The sequence below is a fragment of the Platichthys flesus genome, chromosome 16 (genome assembly GCF_949316205.1).
Source record: "Platichthys flesus chromosome 16, fPlaFle2.1, whole genome shotgun sequence".
Classification (NCBI taxonomy): domain Eukaryota; kingdom Metazoa; phylum Chordata; class Actinopteri; order Pleuronectiformes; family Pleuronectidae; genus Platichthys; species Platichthys flesus.
The window spans coordinates 6,944,893-6,964,387 of NC_084960.1; the positions used below are offsets into that span (position 1 = coordinate 6,944,893).

The 19,495-nt window shown below is 46.8% G+C and overlaps 2 protein-coding genes across 4 annotated transcripts; one reads left to right on the forward strand and one right to left on the reverse strand.

Annotated features, from left to right (window-relative positions):
* Nucleotides 1-191: 191 nt before the first annotated feature.
* Nucleotides 192-11,516, reverse strand: tecpr1b (tectonin beta-propeller repeat containing 1b). The gene is made up of 26 exons (XM_062407192.1): nt 11,384-11,516; nt 11,098-11,204; nt 9,633-9,865; nt 9,365-9,547; nt 9,165-9,287; nt 8,925-9,047; nt 8,198-8,372; nt 7,962-8,062; nt 7,770-7,871; nt 6,686-6,813; nt 5,971-6,572; nt 5,688-5,803; nt 5,419-5,574; nt 5,180-5,329; nt 4,666-4,823; nt 4,278-4,405; nt 3,451-3,544; nt 3,271-3,367; nt 3,089-3,168; nt 2,947-3,003; nt 2,691-2,865; nt 2,467-2,602; nt 2,224-2,316; nt 2,033-2,139; nt 1,698-1,817; nt 192-1,055 (listed from the first exon to the last, which is right to left on the reverse strand). Exons 3-26 carry the CDS (start codon nt 9,855-9,857, stop codon nt 915-917), a joined length of 3,570 nt encoding a protein of 1,189 aa, XP_062263176.1. The 5' UTR covers nt 9,858-9,865; nt 11,098-11,204; nt 11,384-11,516; the 3' UTR covers nt 192-914.
* Nucleotides 11,517-13,454: 1,938 nt separating this feature from the next.
* Nucleotides 13,455-19,334, forward strand: bri3 (brain protein I3). Of its 3 annotated transcripts, none has more exons than XM_062408590.1 (4): nt 13,455-13,842; nt 13,948-14,214; nt 16,062-16,215; nt 17,899-19,334. In XM_062408590.1, exons 2-4 carry the CDS (start codon nt 14,070-14,072, stop codon nt 18,029-18,031), a joined length of 432 nt encoding a protein of 143 aa, XP_062264574.1. In that variant the 5' UTR covers nt 13,455-13,842; nt 13,948-14,069; the 3' UTR covers nt 18,032-19,334. The 3 variants fall into 3 exon arrangements, with proteins under 3 accessions (XP_062264574.1, XP_062264575.1, XP_062264573.1); XM_062408591.1 differs by having other exon boundaries at nt 13,976-14,214; XM_062408589.1 differs by having other exon boundaries at nt 13,456-13,842; nt 13,973-14,214.
* Nucleotides 19,335-19,495: the final 161 nt, after the last annotated feature.

Consider the following 19,495-nt stretch of genomic DNA (forward strand, 5'->3'; position numbering starts at 1 on the left):
CTGGTTAAAATATGAGAACTTTTCTCTGTAATAATTTTTCAGAACTATTTAGCTTGTTACACGCTCAATAACAGCAGCCTGATGTGAAAGGTCAGACGCCCGTCACCACATAGACACAAGATCATTTCCCCTTTTTTCTCTCCCATTAATTATCTAGAGCCGGAATTTTGTAATCTGAAGGAGGCTGAATGTTTCATACTGGTCATCATAGTCACTTTTATTTAAAGAGCAATATATTTTCATACAGTGTGGATATCTGGAATTTGCCCTCTGGAGAATTCCCTCTGTGTTTAGGAAGGCCTGTCATAGAGCTGTGGGTGAGGAACACTGCATTGCAAACATGTAACAGACCTCAACGTACTGGAGGCACAAAATTCAACAAATGCATAACAAATAATAATAAATTAATACATAAAATCACATGCAACACAAAACAACTAGAGTCTAGAAAACAAGACGAGTTAGTTTGGGACCCACACCTCAGCCCTTAATGGAAGTACCCCCCCCCACCTTCTAAGGTTTTCACAGGATATCGAATAGAAGAATAAAAGCTATTGCTATATCCCCCCCCCAAAAAAACACCCAGAAGCCAACGCCTCATCAGAACCAACACATGCACTCACTGTGAAATTCTTCTCCCACCACATCCATCCTTCTTTAAATGCTCTTGTGCTTCCCTCGTCTGTTTTGTTCGCGCTGTAGCCGACACCAGGGAAACGGGTCGGATCAGGGAGTAACATTCATCCATCGACGAGAGTCCAGTCCAAACCAAATGTAAGAGATTGTGCCGTTCCCTTTGTGTAAAGGGGGTAAGTGCCTGTGGTAATTGGTCTGAGGAGGAAAGATATGTAGATCCAGGCACAAACAGGGCAGGAGAGGAGGATGTGTGTGTGTATGTGTGTGTGTGGGGGGGGCTACACTCCCACGGCGTCCCCGTTCGCTTGCGTCGGAGGCCGCGGGGGGAGCGGGCTGCGTGGAGGTCCGGCAGGGGGAGGGTGGGGGGCTCGGGGAGCCTCTGCTGAGTTCCCCCTCACACTGATGTGCTCCCATCCTCCCTGGAAATCAGAAACACAGAGAAGATGATGCTGAAACATCTGCAGCATCACATAGAGCTCTCAGGAAGATGGATGCACTGTAGGGCCACAATGTAAAGGAGACATGTTTTAAATGAATTCAACTGGCAAACAAATAAATTACTGTTGGATTTTTATTTTATTTTATCTGGATTTTAAAGATTAACATAATTAACATTAATAAACACAACATATAGACACTGCCATATATTTTGAGTCGATCCCACACCGACCTGTTTTTTTTTAATACTTGCTGCACAAAACACGTATCAGTCCTCTACTGAAAATAGTCCCTAACAGATGCACCATTCACTCCTGTTTGAGTGACTTTTAATGAAGGAATTACTTCATCACAATATGAAACTTTACATTTTTGAGCTGCAAATCTATAATTTCTGAATTTGGACAAGATGGTCTACCAACCTTTATTTGATTTGCTTACAACATGAAAATATAATTTGACAAGGAAACCTGTGTTTAACAGATTGATTATTATGAGTGTGTGCAATTTGGTGCAGAATCCAAATAGAAAACCGGATCTATTGAATTTACATGTGCTTTCATCAGGGGACTGTTGGATGAAACGGGAATCGGAGGAGCTACATTTAATGCTAACGCACTCACCCCGAGACCATAGTCCCAGGCCTGGCCCTTGGGTTGCACAGGTCCCACCCCCAGCCGGTGACAGACAGCCCCCCCGGTCTCAGCAGGGAAACCAGGAACTGCGTCTGCTATGATCCACACCTGGAGAGAACAAGAGCACTGAGCCAAACGCCACCGAGTCACGGTTTCTTCTTCGTATTACTCCGAGTCTTCGACGGCTGAGGCGAGCGTCACCCTCCTCACTGTGTTCTAGCGCTCTGAGGTTTATGGCTTAAATAAATCAAACCTTTACCAAGTCATTTCCTGCCCCCACTTCCTGTCTAGGCCACAGTTAGGCAGTCTGTAGTGATACTGACCTGGTCCAGCGGTCCGACTGAGACCTTGGTGACGTTGTTGGAGATCAGCTCCCAGGCGGAGCCCTGAGGGTAGCTGGGCGTGAGGCCCTGTCTGTACCACAGGTTACCTACAGGACAGCAAAACGAGTTCGATACCATCTGAATTCACATTCTCAAATTCTCAAGTAGTATGAAAAACAAACTCCACTCACTGTTCTCGTCCACAGCGAAGACAGAGGTCCGGCCCACGGACAGCTGCCTGAGGGTCTGCCTCAGAGGAGACGGGATGTGGTACCAGCATTCGCCTGTAGAGGGACGACAACGCCGGGTGTTGGGCTTCATTTGGATCATTACCGAGAAAACGTACCGACGCTCCTTGGACTCAAAAACAAACCTTTACTGGGCTTCTCTGTGGCTCATACAGGGTCACACTGAGCCCCTCGCCCTCGACTCACCTGCAGGGTTTTGCGGGGACACGGAGCCTCGGTAGAACACGGCTCCATCCTTGGCGATGGCCCACACCTGGTTGGCTCCACCGATGGAGATGGACTTGAACGGCTGATCCGTGCCGACGTGCAGCCACGAGCTGCCCTGTGAGGTCAGACACACCGGAGTTACTCAGCGAATGCAGTGTTTGTGGAGAAGAGGCGTGAGGACGTGTTCTGCACAGCTTCCTCACCGCCGGGTTTCGGGGGCTGACTCCCAGCCGACACAGGACGTCTCCCTTGTCGCTGAGGGCCCAGACCGGGACCTCCTCCATCCGGCTCTGGGCCAGACACGGCATCAGAGAGATGTCGCTCAGCGGGATGGGGGGGACCTGCTGCCACGGGCCCCTCAACGTGATCTTACACTTCCTGTACGAAGGACACAAAGGTGATCGTCCTGATGATGAAGAAGATGAAAAGCCACTGGAACGTTCAAGTGTGTGCCGTTACCTCGTCCATCTCCTGCGCCGGACAAAGTCTTTCAGGGTTTTGTGGCCATGGAATGTGCTGCAGGACAGAGAACACACGTTACATGGCTGCTTTCACTTTGGCTTTCTCTGAGTCAAGGTCCTGAGAAGATGCTGCCACTCACACAGGGAAGTCTGCAGCGTACTGCCAGCCTTCTTTGTCTGTTCCCCCGAGGACGCTGAAGTCCACGGTCCACTCTGACACCTGGGACACGAGTCGATGGCGGAGAATTAGACGGCGATGTTAAAAAAAAAGAAGAAATGAAACGTACGTGTGTGTGGGATTTAACGTTAGGAGGGGACCCACCCAGGACCACTCAGGGGAGGGCGGATGTGTGCTGCCCTTGGTGCACTCCTTCAGCCCGCCTTCGTCACTCCACATGGGCCGGTCCGTGGGGAGTCCTCTGGAGAAACACGTTTTTTCCATTTAGCGAGCGAGTCGGGCCAACAGCCTTTAAACGAGCACTGAAAGGGGAGAGGCTCCTACTTGTCTGTGTAGCCTGCCATCGGGTTCCATCGCTGGTTCTCATACACATGTACGCTCCTGGCGTCCGTCTGCTGGTGCGTCGGAACAGCTTCTCCTGCCGGGGAACACACGCGTGGACAGAGCTGTGATGAAGGCACGACATTAGTTTCTCATTCCTTTGCCGACATGTGGATACGACTGAAACAGACGGCCGGTTTAGAATCACGCTCAAGCAGCTGCACACGGAACAACAAGCAAGAAAAGAGTACATTGATTCTGTCTTGTGCGTTTGTGAGTTAATTAGACATTGAAAGTGCCAGACGTTTGAAGTAAATATTTCTCAGGCTAATGATTTTTGGATATTCATAGACAATTTTACCAATAATAGATTATGGATAAAAATCAATTTCCTTAACAAATTACCAGAGCCTTAAACTACCTTTTTAAAATTGCTTGTCTTTGAAATAACAGTCAAACATAAGGACTTTTTTAAAGTTACTTTATCATTTCTTAGGAAATCATACTTTTTACTCCTTCTTAATAAATACATTTATTATATTTAACATTATTCAAAACCTTCTTTTCAATAAATAACTTTTATGCCATTTTGACAATCATCAAAATGGCCCCAGATAAATCTAATGTTTAATTGAATGTGTAATCAACCAATCAACCAAAAGAATATAGTAATAATAAATATATATGAGTCACATTCAAAGGACCCATTACAGATTGATAAATATCAGTATAAAGTAGAAGAGCCTCCTTCTAAGGATGATATGTGAATTCAATGATAAGGGAAATAAAGCAAATACATTTCTATCAAGTATCTACAGGGGCAGGTTTACCAGGGGGGGGCTGTTGCCCGTGGTGGCCACTGTGGACCCAGGCGGTGCCGTCCCACCCGACGCCCCACACCAGCCCCAGACTGTTAGTCTCTACACAGCGCAGGTGTCCCGGGACCTGCCGCCAGAACCTGCAGCACCAGACAGCGGAAGCATCACGCATGTTACCCACATGTTAACACCTCAACACGCGCAGAGGAGAAAGTGCTGCCACACACAGAGTGAAAAGAGACAAGCAGCAGCTCAAATATCAACTACTTTCATCAGGGCAGAGGCGGGGGGGTTAGCATGTTAGTGATTGGACGAACAGCTGATGGGGAAACAAGGTCAAGGTTTCAAGAAAGAGGCGTGAGAAGACAATATGGCGCCTGGTCTGTGGTGTGAGTCTCACATGAGGTCACAGGGCAGCGCGTGTGCAGAGGCCTCCAGGGAGAAGGCCGGCTCGTGGACCATGATGTCTCCCTTGGAGGTGGTGGCCCACAGGGCGTGTCTGGACGGGGACCCCGTGATCCCACGGCACTCGCAGCAACAGTCGGACAACAAGCACAGCTGGAGAAAGACCAGGAAACACCAGGGGAGTGTGATCAGTAAACACACACTGGAAAAAATAAACATGTGTTTGACTTTCTGTTTTCACCCCCGTCTGGTTGTTCGCTAACTACTGGATGGATTATCATGGGACTTGTTGGAAGGATGTGGTTTGGGACGGGGAAGAACCCATTACATATTTCATGGGTTTCACAGGGGGCGTGTTAGGGGAACTGATATTTATGAGTGTGTCAGTTTGGTGCAGGTCCAGGTAAAAATCCGGATCTAGTGAATCTATTGGTTTCTCATCAGGGACTTGTGGGCCATGGCGGATGTGAGCGCTCTGCTGAGTGATGTTCAAGATGCTTCTGCTTTACCCAGTCACTCATGTCCTTCTCAGTTTGTGCTGCCAGAACCAGAGGCCACCTCTGTTTGGTCCTTTGGGCTGTGTACACGGCGAAGGCATAGTGGCCGTCCCTGAGCACTGGAACCAGAGCCGTCACTTCGCTTATGAACACGTGGAGGTACTGGAAATAAAAAAATAGATACAGTCATGTGATAGTTGTCCCCGTTGAGGGAATCCAGGTGCTGACCACGACTTGAAAGCAGAACCAACCTTTTTCTCGTCGTACTGTGTGTAATAGACAAAGAAAATGCTGTCCTTCCTGCCGTCACTCCTGGTGGACTGCTCCAGGGCGACGCCCACGTCCACCCAGCGCTGCGGCTTCCAGTCTCGCCACCAGCGCAGCGCACCTTTACGCACCCACACCGACTGGAAAGGGGGGGGGGGGGACAAAGATGGGAGCTTGTGTGAGGTGTGATTCAAGGTGACAAGGAGAGGAGACGGGTGCAAGTGGAGACAGAAAGCTGCTGAACCCGTCTCACGTTGCTTCGCTCCAGCGGTTTCCTGCTGATCTCCTCTCTGTGCTCCTGCTGCTGCTGCTGCTCGCTCCAAGCCGCCGACTGAACTGGAGTCAGCGACAGAGAGCTGGTGAGAGGACCTGACACACACACACACACACACACAAGTCAGACATTTACACAGGCACACAGAGGTGACACACACATCTATGATAACAATGAATATGTTATGTTATATTATTTGAAATATTGTTTTTAAATTGTCACTGAAAATGTAAAAATCAGTGCACACTGCTTGTCAATATACCTGTGGGACTAAGCCAGCTGATGTTTGAACTGGGATCCACGTCGCAGCCTCCACCGGAGATCCAGGCCCACACTGGTCCGTCCTCTTCTCCAACCCCCTGCTGAGGCTCCAGAGTCCCCATCGCGTAGGTGGCAGCAGCACCACCCTCAGCCAATGAAGCGCCCCGCACCTGTGCACTCCGGGCTGCCTCCGCCCCCTCCAGATCCACATTCATCCAGGGGACGTCATGTCCCGCAGCCTCAGGGGTCAGGAGCATCGGCGCCGGGGGCTTGTCCTCGACCTCCTCCTGCGGCGTCTCCGTGATGGTCGGCTGCGGTGTGGACGTTTTGTCCCGGTCGGACACCAGGCTGTTGATGAAGCTGTCGCTGGCGGGGATGAAGGGTTTGGGGGCATCCTGTTGGGAGGCTGCAGGGGCGCCCTCTGCCTCCGGGGAGGCTGCTCCTCCTAGAGGGACGACAGAGGGGGCTGCTGCCTCCGGGACCGGGGTTTCATTTGTGCTGCTCTGCGGGTCGGGAGGACCCACCTCCGAGTCCGAGTCAGTGCAGCTCAGGACTGAGCCTTGTGAGGCCTCGGTCAGCCGACCACTGAACGCACAGTCGTCTCTGTTCAGCAGCAGAGCAGGAGAAATACGAGTCGTTAGAACACGCACAAACAGACATCTGTATGCAAACGTTGTTCCTCATGTGTCTGTTCAAACTGAATTATTTAAACAGACCTGGCTGGAACCACCTTTTTACTGTCGCCCCATTGGCCAGAAACAGGAATCCAGCCGCTCCCGCTCGGTTCAGACGGGCTGACCCCGATTCTGAAATACAGGCCGCGGTCCTCACCAACTGCCCACACCTGCCAGACGGGGGGGGGGGAGAGAACAACAATGACACACACACACTGACACTGGAGGCGTCATGTTACACAAATTTACTCGCATGGAAGATTTTTTTGTAAGAATAGATATACTTGAGATTCACTGTTCAAAGTGGCCTCCGGGGCAGTAGTAGGACACAGTGACTGTTACTTTATAAGGACATATAATGTAACTGAGGCACCTGCCACCTCACAAAAGCCATATCCATAACTGCAGCCCTGGAATATGAAAGATGGGATATGATGACGACAGCTTGGCCAGCTTCTAATTAGGGAGTCTCCCATAGGTCAGGCCAGTAGGAATATAGTCTGGGGATATATAAGGCCGGGCCGGAGGTGCCACTGCCGGGACATTGGCTGGAACGACCGCCCCTGCTCGTGTTACAGGGCAGCCGCCGGAGGGCAGGACTCAGAGGCCAGAGGTAGAAGGAGCTGGGTGTGTGGGGGGGGGGGGGGGGGGTGAGAGGCAGAAGGGAGGTGTGAGATGTTGGTTTGCAGTGCCAGCAAAGTCCTCAACACTGAAGCCTCTCTACCCCCCCCCCCCCCCCAAGTCCTGATCTGGTTTGTCCTGAAACCAGATCCAACAAGAGGGGGAAGAGGATCTGCCCCAAGGGTGGGGGCGGGGAGGGGGGGGCAGAAAGAAGCTGGCTAGAGCGAATAAATACTGAATTATTAAGTATCAGAAAATACAAACAAATAAATAATCTGCACATCTCCCTTCTTAGGATTTCAATTGGTTCTGCAACTGAAGGGTCGTGTCTCATCTCGTCCATATTTCATGGGAATTGGTTGAGTGAGTTTTGTGTAATGCCGCTAATTAACAAACAAAAGGGTCAGACTACAGAAAAACCAACTAAACACTCTTCAGTATAAAAGTATTGAGGAAAGACAATCTACACCATTTAACTTTTTTTGTGCAAAAGAATTTGTTTAACCTGATCATTGAGTCCGACGTCCACCATCATCATCTCCCCCCCGATGCTGATCCAGCCGGAGCCACAGGCGTTGTGAGAGTTCACACCACGCCGGAACCACACCTTGACACACACACACACACACACACACACACATTTAAATACACATCTGAACCGCAGCTGTACGGCTACACCTGAGGCGCGTTGATTCACCTTGAAATCCTTGGTGACCACCCAGACCACACTGACACCAACCGCCACATGAAGCGCTTCAACCTCCTTCACTGGTGAGTCCACCTCGACCCACGATGTGCCTGAAGGAAAACACCACAAGGCCCCATGTGGGCGAACCGTCATCATTCAATGTGATGATCTCATGTTCACCAAACTAAAGCCAGCATTAATTTGATTAATTGAAACAATGAATGTGAGCTGTGCTGAATGCTGACCAGTGGGACTGTCCAGGCTGAGGCCGGTACGGACCAGCAGGTTTCCATCCCAGAGTAAAGCCCAGAGCAGGTCTCCAGGTCCAGCTGATAACTGAGCCACCTCCTTGGGCACCTCCACCTCCTCCCAGCTGGAGCCCTCTGGCACCCGAGGGTGGATGCCCTCCCTGAACCACACCTGCAGGGGACGAGGGCTCACAGGATCAGACTGATAGGGGTTTTCATTTTGTTGGGAAAAACGTGCACTGGACACAATGTTCATCAAACAGGAGGATATAGACCCTCAGTGTAGAATCACATGATGTCATGCTGCCCCCTTGTGGTCACAAATTAGAAGTGGGCTTCACTCAAACCAGGTTTGTTATTACAGCACATGACAGTTCATTTATTTACTGTGCTTGTCCTCATAACAAGAAATTAAAAGTAATTTAAAAAAAAAAACACCACTGGGATATAGTCTTTCATAATATATTTTAATTAAAGAAAGAAGCTGGCTAGAGCGAGACTGGAGGGAGTCACAAAGTCTGAAGAAAGTAAACACTGAATTATTAAGTATCAGAAAATACAAACAAATAAATAATCTACACATCTGTTACGTTTGCAACAGAATTATGCTGAGAGGTTGTCACACCAGAATAAACCAAACAAAACCACAAAGCAGCATGTTATCCTGATTTAAGTATATAACAGACACCAGAGGAGATAACTTGTGTTGGAGCAGTTAACTGACCTGTCCTTGTTGGGACACGCCCCAGAGGCAGGGATACCTTCCAGACTGGTCGCTCATCTCCCAGCCACCGCAGCTGATGTCGCAGAGCGGCAGCGGAGGTTTACTGGGATGGTCCAGTGGGATCTGCAGAACAGAAACTTCAAGTGAACCTGAGTCTCACATGTGACCTCACCTACTCCACAATGAGTGTTCAACTGTGACACCCAAAGGATCTCACAGATGTGAAGAGAGGGTCCAAACCTTTGCCCAGCTGCCTTGTGCGATGTATCTCCTGTAGCGGATCCAACGCCTGCGCCGAACACAGGAGTTCCACTTCTTGTCCGGGGAGAAGTTGGCCGGGAAATCCACCGAATACTCCCAGCCCTGCGGAGAGGAAGACCTCATGAGAACGATAGAGAGGCGACTAGAACTAAAAGAGAAGGCCATGTCTGCTTTCTCACCCCAGTCTGGCTGGGATCCCCTCCACAGGTCTGGTCCACATACCAGTCTCCCTCCCACTCCCAGCTGCGGGAGGGCAACTGGAAGCTGTGGAGCGGTTGGGGATTCATCCCGGTCACGTCGCTCCACGGCCAGCGGTCGGTGGGCAGCAGCGTGTCGGTGAAGCCGTCCACTGGGTTCCATCTCTGACAACACACACAAACAGCAGCATGTAGGAACACGTGTACCCTCTCCATCTAATCTGTGCAGCAGCAGAGAGGCAGGGCCGACCTGGTTCTCGTAGGTCTCCTCCCGGTAGCGGATGGACGTCTCACTGGGCATCATGTTGAGGTAAACGCGGTGGTCACAGCCGATGCCCCAGCAGCGCCCCTTCCCTGCAGTAACGCGCTTCAGCTCCAGCAGCATGTCGTCTGCACGCTCCCAGCGCTGGCCGGCCGTGGAGAGGCTGTAGACCCGGCCGTACACGTCCACGGCCCACAGCAGCGTGATGGCCATGATGGACCCTGTACACAAACGAGTAGAGGTCACTTTAGCTCTATATTTTATGACTGTGTGTACTTCAGCCCTACTGATAATCTGAGAAAGTACGATGACCATAAGTAAACAGGAGCTGGGTCTGTTATTTTCCCATGCTGGTAGTTTGCATCACCATAATAATCACAATAACTCTAAGACTTACATGGAGAGAGAATAACTGCTCTAAGGCTCTAAACACTCTGCAAACTGTTTACCCATTCTCTGATTTAACTCAAAGGAATATTCTTTAAACGAATAAAGACCCTACCCCTTGAAAATACTTATTTTCTTTCAAAAAGTCCAGCTCCTTATCTAGATCTACACAAAATGTCATCTGTTCATAGATATTAGCGCTCTGCATATGCATATTAAATTCTTTCATAAAGATCTCTGTCCTTTCTTGAGAAATCCACAGAAATATGGAAAAATCACTTCTTTAAACAGAATGAAAATACATTCTTGAATCTGCCCTGGATTCTGATCTGCAACAAAATATAATGACAACATCACGTCCTTCCATCACTCTAACTAACAGACAAACAAACATGGACGTAAACATGTGTGAGAGTAATAAAATAATGATTTTTCAGTGATGACTCTGAAATCTCAGATATGAAACTAAGAATTTTAATTAAGTCAGAATTTATTCTTAATACTTTGCTTTGACTTTATCCTCAAACTTCTCACATGAACATGAGCAGACTTCAAATGGAGGCAAACATTTGCCAGTGTGTGTCTTGCTTCAAAGGTGGTAGGGGGACTTCCTCATATGGGATAAACAATAAAAAGTTATAACTGATCAATTATAAATAGGGAAAAACAATATTTATTTGAGTAACTGCTACTTATGAATTGAACTCTCTTTTAAAAAAAGAAAATACTACAAAATAGAATGAAAAAATATCTGACTTTATCTAACACCTGACATTTAGTTTTCAAGTGACCCAGAGTTTTACTGTGAAATCGCTCACCGGAAGTCTTGTTTTTATTCCCACTGAGCCGCTTGACCCTTGTAACGACTGATACTAATCCGCCACAGATCGACTGTCAGTGGAGAGACTGAAAAACACCTGAGTTTTTTTTGTCCCTGAGAAGAAATGTTCGTTCAGACTGACTGAAGCTGCATCAGGAGACTAATGGAAGAGATAAATGTACAGTGACACACACACACTCTCCCACACACACACACACACTCACAGACACACACTGACACACACACCTGAATATTGGTACCCGATCCGCGGTTGTCAAGGGAATATCAGCAGACGCGTCATGCCATCAGGTGTAACAGCAGACAGGTGGCTGCCATCTCCTGCGAGGCCCACGCTGGGACACACACACACACACACAAACAAACACAAACACACACATATAATAAGGATGTTAAGTATGTGGCAGCACACACACATATATACAATTCGAATGTGCCTATAAGCTGTTTACATCTTCCTGGCGCACGTCACTCAACCCTCACGCACGTTCACATTCATATTCACATCACTCACCTACGTGCGCGGCCCTGTGACGTGCAGCAGCTTTGCAGCGGTGCAGTACAGTAGCGTCATTCCTGCTCAAACCCGCAGCGGCGTTCGATTCCCACGAATCCCACCACGGAACCAGAGGAATGCGACCGTCCGGCTCCCACTGTCCTAAACAGGAAATGGAGGAAGCGTCCCTCTGATTGGTTGAAGGAGGCATCTCTTCATTTCCTATTGGTCGAACACAGGAGCTGCTGATATATATATTTTTTTTTTCACCGGGCCGCAGCTGACTGAAGCGAAGGTTTTAATAATTCATCCAGCGCCGGATGAATTATTGAGGCGCACGGTTTGGTTTTACGCGTTTGGACACGCTTTGAAATATTATATACTACAAACAGGATTAAAAACAAAGACACGTTCAAGGACAACGGGACATTTGAGGTCTAGGATAATCTGCACAGACAAGAAGAAATGGATCAATTAATCAATAAAATGTTTCACATCCTGTCGACAAAGTTTCTAAATACAGTAAAGTTTTATATCTATCATCATCATCTGGGTCAAGATGCTTTCATCAAGTTTTAAAGGTCCAAGATTCAGGGGAATGGGATCTACTGGCAGAAAGTAATCCTACTGAGGAGCTCACTTGTGTGTGTCATATAGATTGAATGTTTACCTTTGTATTTAAATACTTTATATTTACATGGGGAGCGAGTCTTCTCCACGGAGGCCACCATGTTTTTTACAGTAGCCCAGACGGCACAAACTAAACACCTTTTGAGTTTTCGTGACAACTGAAGGCTACCACAGGTTCTCCTTCATTTTTTAGGGAGGGGAGGGTGAGGTGAGGTGTATTCAGCTGCAACGTACAACTCCACCACTAGATATCACTAAACTCTACACACTGAACCTTTAAGAAACATAACGTTTTTTTAAAATGACGCTACATGAGAATATTACTGAGGAGAAATGTTTGTGGCTGCAGGAGTCAACACTTTCAAATCCGTCCCAAGAAATATCTTTTATACATTTGCAGACTCATGTTGGATTTATCAAATGTTAGGTTTAACTTCACACACTATGGAGACATCCAGGAGGTATAGTTGTCTTTATGTTAGTCATGAATATTTTTTGGGGGCTTGTTCATGTTTTTTTAATCTATTCTGTGTTGTTATTTTATCTTAACCCTGAGTTTTATATATTAAAGTAATCATCATAATCAATCAGAAATTCACATCACTTTACTAAAAGAGTGAGTGAGTATCGAGGACTTTATTCTGATTCTGATTATCTATTTGTTTGTTTGTTTGTTCGTATTCTGACCTCCCAGGAGTTAAATTTGCTGTCGGTGCGAGAACCAAGTTCCTGGGATAGCTCCTCCACCTTTGGGGGTCCCAGGTTCAGCACCTTGGACAGAGACGTTGTCACCTCTGACCCAGCAGGTTTTAACTACAGCCCTCAGTGTGTGTGTGTGTGTGTGGGGGGAGGGGGGGGGGCAGTTTTTTAAAAGCTGCTAATAAACAACTGTAGGGTACAGACAACACACTGTTGTTTGTACGTGATGCACAAGATGTCTTCAGCCTCAGACGGAAATGTTAATAAATGTATTTTACATTTGACTGTTGTCTATGGAGGTGGTTTCACTGTTTTATGTTACTTGCAATCAGTTCATTTGAAATTCATCACAGCCTGGTGCTGATCAGGAACCCGAGTTCAATGTCAATTTATAGAATAACAGGTCACTTGGTATTTTTTTTAATCCATTTTCTAGATCAATTCACTTTATTTTGAATGTATTCTTAAAACATATTTGTTTATCAATGGAGAAAATCTACTGTTTTGTTTTCCATGTTGACATTTAACTTTGATCTAACATCAAATATAAAATGTTGATAAACGTATAAGTGGGTTTTTCTATAGTCTCCCCACTTTGTATCACCTGCAGCCTCGTGCTTTGTAAATCAATATTATGCAACCTCGAGTGTAGCCCACTTGTAACGAGGTCCAATTATGTAAGTCCCAGTGTAAACAGGGCTGCCCTCGATCCATGCGGAAACTGTGGAACTGTTAACCCAACAAACTCCACAGGCTGGAGGCTGGTGTCTGGATCCCCTGTCTGTGGAGGAACCGGAGTGTTTCTGAGAGGAGGCTCCAGACACTGCAGTGCAACAGCAGCAGGAGGAGGAGGATAAGCAGCAGCTCCTCCAGCAGCCCCAGCTCCTCCAGCCTGTACTTTCCCCGTCGTGTCTCTTTAAGAAGCCCGAGAGTGCGCAGAGGCGGCTCATCACATGATTCTTCTCTTGTGACAATCCAGACAGAAAGGAACGAGCCTCTCTGACTTCCAGCGGAGTGAAAACCCGCCGCGATGACACACAATCACTGTTGTTCTGGCACCGAAGGACCAAGAGCGAGGAGGACATGGAGTTAAGTTAACCACGACCCGCCGGACTCGCACCATTCCCGTGTCTTCACTGCGCGTTTGGGTGAATATTGTTGTGTTTGTTGTGTGTGTGAGGGGTGGGGGTGTGTGTGGGGGGGGGGGAACAAAGTTGGCGCATGGAGAGGAACGAAGTTTCATTTTTACGCAGCGTCTTCTCTCTGTTGGACACGAAGCAGCCGGAGTTCCGCTTTGAGACCCCGAGTGTCGCGGAGGAGTTTTGAAGTTGCAAAGGGCCAGAGGACAGAGGACTGAGGCGGCACGTCGGCCGAGATGGTGGACAGCAAACCGCTCCTCCAGGACAGACCTCCCGCCTACGTCGCCGGCCCGGGGGCGTTCGAGTACGGCCCGCAGCCGCACGGCTATGGGGCCATCCCGCCTCCGGCCCCGCCGCCGTACCCCTACCCCGACGCCCAGGGTGAGTGTGTCCGTGTGTCGCACACGTTTAACCCCAGAAGTGAAGTGAAGTGAAGTGAGCGCTGACTGCTCCACACTTCCGTCTCCGCCTGAATGAAAGCCTCCGTGTCTGACTCTGTGTGGTTCAACTCTATGATGATGAATAATGAGGCTTCGTATTTGACACTTTTACGTTTTTACTGTAAAAAGCTCATTTATGTTGTTTATCCGATCCAATGGTGCGCATGCGCAATGTGCCAGCAGCTGTTCTGTTGTTCGTAGTGACACATTTTAGCGTCAATCAAAATCAAAGCTTTCAACTTCTTTATTGTAATATTATGCACATTTGTTTTTAATATTTCTTTTGATATAACGTTCTCTTTGCTGTATTTTATAGTTAAAATGTTTTATTATCATCACATCACTACATGCATCTGAGCCATGTCACATGACCAAGGATAAAAACAGAAGTAATTATCCAATATTCGTCATTACATACATTTCCCCACTCATATATCATAACAATCATATAGACCTACATATTTATTCTATCTACAAATCATATGTATATATTTCTATTCTTGGCTGGAGCGAGAGAAAAAACAGTTTCCCCGATTCCCCCTGAGGATCAATAAGATATTTCTGATTGTGATTCTGAACTCGTCCAGCCCAGAGGCCTGTGTTTTTATATGAACCATCAGAATGTGAAACATGTTGACATGTTGGTTCGGTGCAGGCAGCTTCTACACAGCCACCACTGTGGTGGGGCCACTGCAGCCTCGGGCCCTCTACTGTACATGTGTGCTGCATTTGAATCGGATCATCATCTGACTCTGAGCGCATAACAGAATCAATGAAACGATCCCTGTCCTGAAACTAAATTGAGATGTTGTGCAATCGCGTGTCATTTCCTGGTTTCGTTGCGAGTTAGGAGTTTGAAGCGTCCATAAAAGGAAAAAGAAGGGGTAAACATTTCGGTGAAAGCTCGTTTGGTCTCAAAGTTCATTGTTTCGCACACGTAACGACAGAAGAGTCCGTGAAAACCAGCTCCTCTACAAAAACACTCACATGTGTCCAAACTTGCCATGACCTGTTCTTTTTATTTTTCTCCCGTCACCTCATGATTGTAGTAACTTGATGATCAGACGTGACTCAAGTCTCTTTATCCCTGTGAACACTGCTCCCCTGAATATAACTTAAATACAAAGAGTGCGTTGTAGGACTCGGGTCATGTGACATTTACATGGACCATCATATCGATCAGTTCCAGAACTGTCCGGGTGATAAAACAAAAGTTAGAACACAGGCTGGTCCATTGTGTGAGCACGGTGAGGAGGTGTCACACGTTATTGATCGACCTTGTCAAATGTTTTGCTCTTTGTCAAGTGTTTGTCATTTTCTGCACGTAGAAAACACTTTATATCAATAATCGTCATTTAGGAGCAAAGATCTGTCTTTAAACTTCAAATAAATAATGATGTGAAAGTTATTGTGATTATTATTATCGATATCAAGTGTGGGGAACATTTTTTAACCCTTGACATAATCTTCGACCTTATCCTCCAGTCTCAGTTCCAGATGACTTCAAACTGGCCTAAGCTCAATTTAACTTGGTTTTAAAATGTCATGTGACACTTTGTCCTTTGTCTTCTCGGTCTGTGCTGCCAAACCTGTTTACAACGAGAAAGTGTAGCCTCAGTAAATCTGTGTCACTGCTGAGTTCATTTCACATTCGCACAGATTGAGTAAGAGAAGGAATAAAAAAAAAAAAATCTAAACACAATATTGGTAATTCTTCTATGAAGCAACCTTAAACAATTGCACTACTTGTCCAAACTAACATGTGTCATCACCTTGTGTCGACCACAGGATTCCCGTCGGCTCAGATGGGCCCTGCAGTCTCCCAGCAGCCCTACACTGGGGCACGGCCGATGGCCCCTGCCGTCTCCCAGCAGCCCTACACTGGGACATACACCATCATCCAGCCCTCTGTAGTGGTGGTGGGAGGCTGCCCTGCCTGCCGGTGAGGATACACCCACACCCACATCCACATACACACACACACACACACACACACACACGTAACATATATATAACATAACAGAAGGTATAACTATAACAATCATATGGTTATTTTAGTTGCCCTACTGTACATACTTCAGAAAACAGATTACAACAGGCAAATGTGAGTAGATGCCAGAGAGTATCACTTTCACTTTTAGAGAAAGAAGGTTTCACATTGGTCTCATTGTGCCTGAGTCAACATCCTGTCAGTCAGATGATTTCAGCCTCAAACATGTGACCACACGGGGCTAAAGGTGGCCACAGGACACGATCCACACGAACACCAAATAGAAATCACATGCACTCTCGTCCACTGTCTGAATTTGTATAATGAGATCTATATATCCACTCCAGGAACTGAGGCAACCGGGTTGTGACGACTTATTGTTTCACATCAGCTCTGCTGCAGGATTACTTCCTGTCATGTGGTGAATGAGTTAGTTAGTGGTGTCGACTGATATTTATGGAGAAGCGGTGGTTTAGTGTCAGAAACTTGGACTATGGGCAGTAAAGGTCTCTGGTTCGTCTCTGGTTCGACTCCACGGAGAGACAACAAAAGACGAACCTGGATTGATCTGTCCAAAAATCCAAGAGTCTCCCTACCCTGTCTAGTGCCCCTGAGCAAGGCACCTTATTCCCCCAACATCTGTTCCCCGAGCGCCTTACATGGTCGCTCACTGCTCTGTGTGTCCTGCACCAGATGGGTCAAAAGCAGAGGTTAAATTTCCCTACCTGCATGAGTGTGCCTTTGCATGCCTGTGCATGTGTTTGGGACGAATAAATGCATCTTAATCTTAATCTTAATTTATGTGGGTGTAATTTCGGCCGTGGGGCTTTGGTGGGGGAATGTGCTCAACCACTCTAGTTATTTATGTGTTTTATAGGTAACTTTTATAACTAAAAATCAGAATTATATTGTTTTATGATTAATAAGAATTAACAAACTGCAGTGAACGCTGATGTTGTTTTAAAGACAGAATAAGACTCTTTAGAAATATTAATTCTGAATGTAAGTAAAAATCACCCCCTTTTTATTATTCACTTCCTCATCTGGCTGTTTATCACTTAGTTTAAAGCACTTTGTATCATCTCTGTATTTGTAACAGAACTTTGTGGTAACAGCAGACACGCGCCTCAGTTAGTGTTCAAATGCCAAACCCTCAGGAGAGTTGAAGGAAGTTGGTACAGTGTTCGTCGGTATTTGCATCCTGGCAACTTCCTGGCACAAGTGTAGAAAAAGTTGTGCAAATGCAAAAACTTTCTTGCCGTGTGACAGCATCACACAGTGAAGGAAGCAGGAAGTGTTCTCCAAAGTACTGTAGCCTCTCATTTAGATTTACTGGGCATGAAGTCATGAGACACATCAAAATAAGTTACTTCATTCTTCATGGTATTTGTCACACGAGGCAATAAATACCACTGGACTGCTCGCCAGCACATCACAGAGATAAACAAGCTGTCACACTCTCATTCACACTGACAGACAAGTCTAGAGTCTCATTTGAACCTTACCACAATCTGCATGTCTTTGGACTGACACGGTGGACAGCATGCAGAGTCACCTGACCTAAGATACTGCATCAGCTCATCATCTTATACTTCCTCGTGTGTGTGTGTGTGTGTTTGTGTGTGTGTGTTGCAGAGTCGGTGTCCTGGAGGATGACTTCACCTGCCTGGGGATCCTGTGTGCCATCTTCTTCTTCCCTCTGGGGGTCCTCTTCTGCTTCGCGCTGCGTCAGAGGCGGTGTCCCAACTGTGGCACCACCTTCGGCTAAGAGGGACCAAACCGCAGCTCTCACACATGCTTGTGCTCCCCGTGCACACACACACATATATATATATATATATATATATAATCCAGCATATTCGTGGCTTCTTTTTGTTATCCTTCTCAATATTGCACATTGCTGTCGCCATTATGTCGTGTAGAAGAAATCATCGAGATGTCGTCACAAACTTCAGAGTGAGTTTTTAATCAAAGGTTTTTGTAGAAATCAGTTTTCATCTGCTAGTTGAGGACGTGCTCTAGCGAATGGGAGCGTCCGGCTGTCGTCAGTGCCTTCACGACATGCAGAGTGAGCGTCACAGATTCCACCAGTCATGACTTCTTCTGTAGATTTAGCTCAGCGATCCAAGGACCTGAGCAGATTCCTTCGTGTTTTTGCCAAGTCAGAATAAACGAGGCTAATGTCGTCTCTTTTTTTTTTAAGGTTTATTTCTTCGCTCTGGCACGCTGCGTATATATCTTGTTTTGTTAACATTGGGCTTAGTAACTTAGTAACAGCACCCAGGTTGATCCCCAATGTATTAGCTTTTTTACAGGAACTGCTAATCTCTTTGATTTGGAAATGTTTCCTCACTTCTTATTGCTGATTGTGACCTGGAGTAACACAAACAACACGTGGGGGGAAAAAAAGGAAATGTTGTGTAAAGACCCCTGAACTTTCCCGTCTGAATCAATGGACCCGTGTCAGAGTGAAAGGCCGCAGCATTCTGCCTCTGTTTTGTTGATATGATATTTCTTTGGGGCCATATTTGCACTGACCGTTTTTTTTTTGTTTGATGATTATTCTGCTGGGTTGTGCGTTTTCCAGGGCCAATGCAGAACTCAGGTACACACAATCTGAAACGCCCTCGACTTTACAACCTCAATCACTGTTTGACTTCGGACTTCTGCCCACGTTCAGAGAAACTCTGGTGTCGCCGCGCGGACTCGCTCTCTTCAAGGAAGCATGCTGTCTCTCAATAACGTGCATAATCTCTGGACTTCTATCTTAGTACTCTCCTCCGTGACAAGTCACCCTGCCCCCGTTCTTCCCAGCCAGACAATCAAGAATGTCTCCGTGTGTCCCTGTGTCTGCAGCCTCTCCCGCGTCCACGTCTTCCATCACAGCAGGAGGTTCTGTCCCTGTCCACGGCAGAAGAGAGGACATATATCTGGGGCGGGAGGGATTTAAAAAAAAAAGAAATAAAGAAAAAAGAATCTTGCTTTAAAAACCACACTACGCACGCTCTTATGATTAGGGTTCTTACTTTTTATATATCAGTTACTGTTATTAAAAAATGAATGCTACTTCACTTTTTTGACTTCTTGCTTGATTTGAACTTACTTCTGTAAATTCTGAAAGTGTGTTGTTAATGCTCATACAAAGGAATTCATTACAACAACTACTAGAGCGGCTCATACCTCTGCCAAGCCCCAACACTCTCCTTATGAAACCACATTTAAATTCATATTC